Genomic DNA, 6,894 nt, shown 5'->3' on the forward strand with positions numbered 1-6,894 from the left:
GTCCATGATGGAGGGTATATAAGACTTGGCCCGGCCGAACTTGGCACGCTCTTACTTGTTTTTGTTTACATTGTCACGAGAATAGTAAAATTTTTTTATTTAAGTAGAAAAGTTTTTCGATTACGATCCAAAAAAAAAATCGCATCTTTAACAAAATCACAGATTTTGTATTTTTTTTTTGTATCTTTAGGTTAATTATACACCATTTTGCTTTAGTCCACCTCAATTTTTCTAAAAGAGCCACCAGCACCAAATTCTCCAAAATCACTGAAAATAGATCCGCCCAAACGCAAGTGCTCATCTACACCATATTTGGAGTTTTCTTTGAAGTACTCTCTATACTGATCCCAGACTTGATTGAATTCCAGGCATAACTCATCTATGCAACCATTTTCTCCGCCATATTCCTGGGGTAAATATTTTTGCGGCAAATGTTCACCCAAAGTGGTTACATCTTTGCCACAAATAAAAATCTATTTTAAAAGCATTAAAATATGAAACCAATTAAAATAGATGCCTTAAGCTTCTTTTAATTAATCAACTTACTCTCCGGCGTAACTTTGTAGGCATAAAGGTGAGGGCTAGTTTTACCAGTTGCTCCTGATATGGTGCTAGGTTTATGACATAGAAACCTTTTAATCGCATAGGAAGGGCTTTTTCTTTGACCGAAATAAGCAGTTTCATCATTGTGGCATTTATATCCTTCATATGATCTCTTGTGCATTGGGAAAAGTCCATGATAAATACGAAACCATTGATGGCAGCAATGGGATCACTAATGGCAAGGACTTCCATCATTGCTGACATATAACGAACGCTGTCCTTGCTACAAAACTCTTTTCCAGAGAAGGTGAAACGAGCCATTATTAAGCGTGGTCCAAAACCATTAAGAGGTGTGGGCAATGGCATCATGGCCCTGCAGAAATATATGTAAGGATTAAAAAACAAGCATACAAAAGGAGTGACCAATTTTCCATAGAAATCAAATTTTGACAAAATTTCCTACATTCTGCCAGACGAACATATTGAAACAATATTGAAATCAAATGTTCATTTTGGTTTTGCTTGTTTTTTCCCGCTTAATATGCAAGGGTTTGTTCTTTTTTTTCCAACACTCACCCAGTATTGTGATATCGTCGAAATTGCACATCATCCACATCGGTGAATTGAAAATATTCATGGAATTTCGTTCTCACAGCCAAAGCGTATTCCAGCTTACTTTTGGCTTTCTCCAGACTATATTTACATCCTCGTAGAAATTGTATAAGAAACTGATCGTCGGTACGTGCTCTTAGATGGGGTTGTTGTTTAATCCACAACTTAAGGTTCTCCAGATCCTGTGGTATTCTTGAAGGCACTTCACCCAATTCTTCAATTGCAACTTTTTGCAATTCTGCACTTAAAGGCATGAGTTGCAACATCTTGGAGTTATGGTCGTCTTATTGGTAGCTGTTTACGTTGCTAAATGATCCGCCAACATTGTTGTTCATGCTTGACTTAAGAACACGTTCTAAATGCGAATTATCTCATATGTGGCCAAATATTCTTTGATGTTGTTTTTATCGTATGCCAACTGGTTTGATTGGTTCTGTTTTTTAGACTTTTCACCAGCCACTTGAGATTGAAAGTCGTTTAACCTTATGGGTCATTATCCCAAAGTTTAAAATGGCTGCGAACCATTTATGTTGTGGACATAAACAAATTAACAATGGAAATAAGTCTAGCCAATCTTTTTAAATAAAACGCCATCAGGTATCATACTCGTAATATTGAAATATTTGTAATAGACTAAAATTAGCAGTTGTATTATAGACTTCCTGCTTTCCCAACACCATGGATTCTGCCAAAAATGTTCTTTCTGTTTGTATAAAATCGGGCATTGATTGAAGCTTCTAAGGTTTCAAGAAGTCTTATCGGGGTATCCATTTTTAAGGGGCCCAGTTCCATTTATAAATCTCTCGGGGAAGAATACTTGCTTGTACAACAGGTGAGACATTTGACTGGTTGAGGGAATGTGTCCAGAATACGGGCCTGTGACATGGACCAGACTAAGACTCATTGCAGAAGAGGAGCTCCCAAAAAAGGCAAAGATAAGTGTTTTCATCACGGTTCCAGTCTTACCAGAGGACAGACTGGAAGAAATTATAAGAGTTCAAAGAAATAGTAATTATCCATCATGGGATTGGCACATCTTCAGAATGGATCCTCCCTCTGAGGACGGAAGAAGATTTATTATGGCGCTCAATGACGATCCGTGGATTGCAGAAGAATGGATAGCGAACTAGTGTTGGTATCACTAGTTCGATTTCTAGACCATTATCGAATAAGGTTCGGGTTGGGACCACAACTGAGTTTGACAAAAATTACTGTACCACTATTCCTGATAGAACCGATTGGAACTACACGGATGGTTTCAAATTAACCGACCAGGTGGACTTTGGGGTGTACTCTAAAGATCTAGAACTGGTCATATCGAAAAGGTTACCCGACCCTTGCTGTGTGTATCAAGCAGAGATGCTTGCAATTAAGGAAGTGGTGGAATGGCTATGATATAATGTCTTAACGACGATTGGCATAAATATAATCTCAGACAGCCAGACAGCCATTAAATCCCAGGAGAACGTATTTCTGAAAACAAAAACCGAACTCGACTGTAGCAGATCTCCCAACGAGATGGCTGAACAGTTCAAAATTCACCTGTTTTGGGTGCCGGGCCAAAGAGATATCCCAATGAATTGTAAAGCGGATGAGCTTGTGAGACTAAGAACTACACATTCCAGGGACACTGGAATCTGTGGGTATGCCTATAGCGACATGTAAGCTAAGTTTTCAGGACTAGGCCCGAAGGGCAACGAATGATAGATGGTCACAAAGAGGGGGCTGTGAGTATTCAAAAACTATGTGGCCTAATTTAGACTTGAGAGGAAGAGAAAGAGAAAACAGACGTCTCAGTCATTGTGTCCGTCATGATAGGTCACTGTCTAATTGGAAAACATGCTGACCTATAGCTCCCGTATAAACCGATTTCGGATCTTGACTTTTTCAGCCGATAGAGGACGCAATTATTATCCGATTCGGGTGAAAGTTTGCGTGTAGTGTTTTGATATAACAAATGAGTTAAGTATCGTTGCAATCGGTTCACAACTTGATATAGCTGCCATATAAACTGATATTGGAACTTGACTTCTTGAGCTGCTGAAGGGCGCAATAATGATCAGATTTGGCTGAAATTTTGCACGAAGTGTTTTGTTATTACTTCAAACAACTGTGCGAAGTATGTTTCAATTCGGTTTATAACCTTATATAGCTCCCATATAAACCAATGTTTGATCTTGACTTCTTAAGCCACTAGAGGGCGCTGCTCTCATCCGATTTGGCTGAAATTTTGGGCGAAGTTCTTTGTTATGTTCAAATCGGTCCATAACCTGTTACAGCTGCCATATACACCGATCTGGGATTTTGGCTTCTTAAGTCTCTAGAAGGCGCAAATCTTGTCCGATTTGGCTGAAATTTTGTAAAACATCTTCCGCCACTAACATTCGCGTCAAATATGGTCTGAAACGATCTATTTCCAAATACAGCCTCCATATAAACCGATCTCCCGATATTACTTCTTGAGCCCCTATAAGGCACAATTCTTAACCGATTTAGCTGAAATTTTGCACTTGACTTGACTTCTTCTTTGGTCTTATAGCTCCAATGGCATACAAATTTCAATCCATTATTCTTTGTTTGCCTCAAAAGAATTACCGGGTGGATGGGTATATAATGTTCGGCCCGGTCGAACTTAGCACGATTTTACTTGTTTTTATTCTAAGTCTACTATATATATATATGCAAATGCAATACCCATGAACATTCCACTAAGGAACAGGAGCGAACTTCCCACATATCAATGAGTGCTGTCCGATTCAAGTTTTAAGCTCTATGATAAGGAGGCTCCTTTTTACAGCCGAGTCCGAACGGCGTGCCGCAGTGCGACACCTTTTTGGGGACAAGTTTTAACATGGCAAAGAACCCCACAGATGTAGCCAGCATTAGTAAGGGGATAACCACCGCTGAAAACTTTTCTGATGTTCACGCCGGGGTTTGAACCCAGGCATTCAGCGTCATAGGCGGACATGATAACCTCTGCGCTACGGTGGCCATCATAGTAAATAAGTACATGAAATAAATCTAGGTTCAATCCACATTCACTTTCTATTAGAAAGTAATACACCTATTTAAAATAGTCATTGAATGACCCATATATGTATATGCACAATAGTTGTACATACTCGCATGCATGAGCTGACCCATTGATCATTGTTTGCTTTGATTGCACCATTATTGACAATCTTCATTTCTCTGCTTTCGATCATGACGAGAGAGCATAGCAACAAACATGCACACGCATCACATGTCATTGTTGTTGTTATGATTTTGAATTCTTCTCTAAGAACCTTTAAACCATCGCAGGGATTAGAAGAGAAGCCAGTCAACGTTTAATTGTTCAGTCGTACAAAAGCCAACAAAGTCAGTGGTAGTAGTTTACAAAAGAAAAAAACCCTAGTTAAAACAAAGTCAAGAATAAAAGTGAATTCATCAAATTATGTAACAAGAACTCAAACAAAACGTTTTGTACAACACTTAAAAAACTTTTCTTATTTAAATAACAAAAGAAAAACAAAGGGTAACAACTTAAAAACTAAACATAAAAGCCTAGCAAACCCCTCAATAGGAGCTATATCTAGAGGGTCGATTATGGATGACAACCCAACTGTAGTTCAATATAGATTTCCAACGCCCTCTAGAGGCCCAAGAACCCAAGATCCCAGATCGGTTTGTATGGCAGCTATATCAGGTTATGTACCGATTTGCGCCATACTTAGCACAATTGTAAGAAGTCATAACAAAACACTTCGCGCAAAATTTTAGCCAAATCAGATAAGAATTGCGCCCTCTAGCGGCCCAAGAATTCAAGATCCAAGATCATTTTGTATGGCAGCTATACCAGGTTGTAGACCGATTTAGACAATGGTTAGGTTAAGTAAGAGTGGCAGTCCTTTACAGACTCACTAAGACAATTTTAAGTCCAATGTGATACCACAGACAGACCAAGGCTTGTGGCGGGAATCGAACCCACGACCCCTGTACTGGTAATCCAAGCACGTTACCATCTCGGCTACCGGGGCGATTTAGATCGGACCATAATTGCGCCCTCTAGAGGCTCAAGAAGTCAAAACCTAAGATCGGTTTATATGGCAACCATATCAGGTTATGAACCGATTTGAACCATACTTAGCACAGTTGTTGGAAGTGATACCAAAACACCACGTGCAAAATTACAGCCAAATCGGATAAGAATTGCTCCCTCTAAAAGCTCACGAAGTCAAGACCCAAGATCGGTTTATATGGCAGCTATAGCAGGTTATGGACAGATTTGAACTATACTTAACACACTTGTTGGAAGTAATACCAAAACACCACGTGCAAAATTTCAGTCAAATCAGACAATAATTGCGCCCTCTAGAGGCTTAAAGGCAGCTATACCAAAACATGGACCAATTTGGTCCATTTACAATCCCAACCGACCTATACCAATAAAAAGTATTTGTGCAAAATTTCAAGCACCTAGGTTTACTTTTTCGAAAGTTCGTGCTTCCGGCAGACAGACGGACGAACATACGGACATGGCTAATTCAACTTAAAATTTCATGACGATCAAGAATATATATACTTTATGGGGTTTTTGACTCATATTTTGAGGTGTTACAAACAGAATGACGAAACTAGTATACCCCCATCATATGGTGGAGGCTATAAAATACTGATATTGAATGCAATTGACAAAAGTTTCTAACTTACACCAATTTCTGCTTCGTGTTTTTTCTCCTGGTAACGCAACTGTAGCCGAGTTGCAATCCATAATCGACCAATAAATTTCAACCGATTTTGATGAAATTCAACGGATAAGTAATAAAACACTTCAAATCAAATTTCGTATGAATCGGTTAGAAATTGGGGCAACTACGACCGTTTAAATGAAAATCGGGCGATATTTATATATGGGAGTTATATTTAAATCAGAACCGATGTTTACCAAAAATTAATAGCGTTTGTTCACAGACTAAAAAAGTGATATTTGAAAAATTTCGAAATGATTTGATAACAAATGCTACCTATACCTTGATTACTGACATGGCTAGGTCGAACTAGGAAGAATTATGAGTCGATCGACACACTGTTAACTGCCAAAGTAGTGTGTCTAGGTGTAACTCGTGCTTAGTTAATAATAAGTGCGAAATATGTTTACTTTGAGCTAAAAGGAAATTCTAAGACGTAAAACCCTTCAATTGATTTCAAACAAGTAAAAAGGCGTGAAGTTCGGGCCGAATTTGGATACCCACTACCTTGGCTATATATAAACCACCTTTTGTAAGAATCTGGTGAAAAATGCATAATTTATGCCTCCATAGCAGCTTTATCGAAATTTGGACGGATTTGGACCAAATTCGACATGGATATTGAGTGGTCTAATAAGTACAAGTCATTGTTCAATTTTGCAATACAAAATATTGGTCTTTTTGATAGCCATATCCAAATATAGAACGTTCTGGACCATATAAAAAAGCCTAATATATATATCACTGTGTCAAATTTCAGCGAAATCGGATTATTAATGTGCATTTTTTGGGGGCCAAGACTGATCGGTCTATAAAGCAGCTATACCCAAATCTGAACCGATCTGGGCCAAATTGCAAAAAGATGTCGAAGAGTCTAACATAACTCACTGTCCCAAATTTCGACAAAATCGGACAATAAATGCGACTTTTATAGGCCTAAGACCTTAAATCGAGAGATCGGTCTACATGCCAGCTATATCCAAATCTGAACCGTTCTGGGCCAAAATGC

The 6,894-nt window shown here is 38.6% G+C and overlaps 1 protein-coding gene across 1 annotated transcript; it reads right to left on the reverse strand.

Annotated features, from left to right (window-relative positions):
• Positions 1-200: 200 nt before the first annotated feature.
• On the reverse strand, positions 201-1,500 carry LOC106085620 (clavesin-1). Its single transcript, XM_013249937.2, has 3 exons — positions 1,120-1,500; positions 547-916; positions 201-473 (listed from the first exon to the last, which is right to left on the reverse strand). The coding sequence occupies exons 1-3, from the start codon at positions 1,419-1,421 to the stop codon at positions 213-215; spliced, it is 933 nt and encodes a 310-aa protein (XP_013105391.1). The 5' UTR covers positions 1,422-1,500; the 3' UTR covers positions 201-212.
• Between the last annotated feature and the right edge of the window lie 5,394 nt (positions 1,501-6,894).

The sequence above is a fragment of the Stomoxys calcitrans genome, chromosome 5 (genome assembly GCF_963082655.1).
Source record: "Stomoxys calcitrans chromosome 5, idStoCalc2.1, whole genome shotgun sequence".
NCBI classification, from domain to species: Eukaryota; Metazoa; Arthropoda; class Insecta; order Diptera; family Muscidae; genus Stomoxys; species Stomoxys calcitrans.

Excerpts from the sequence above, each read along its gene's own strand:
- LOC106085620 (XM_013249937.2), bottom strand. The coding sequence starts at position 1,421 with ATGTTGCAACTCATGCCTTTAAGTGCAGAATTGCAAAAAGTTGCAATT. Across the intron at positions 917-1,119 it reads CGACGATATCACAATACTGG|GGCCATGATGCCATTGCCCA; the intron begins GTGAGTGTTGGA and ends ATATTTCTGCAG. Across the intron at positions 474-546 it reads CTACAAAGTTACGCCGGAGA|ATTTTTATTTGTGGCAAAGA; the intron begins GTAAGTTGATTA and ends CTTTTAAAATAG.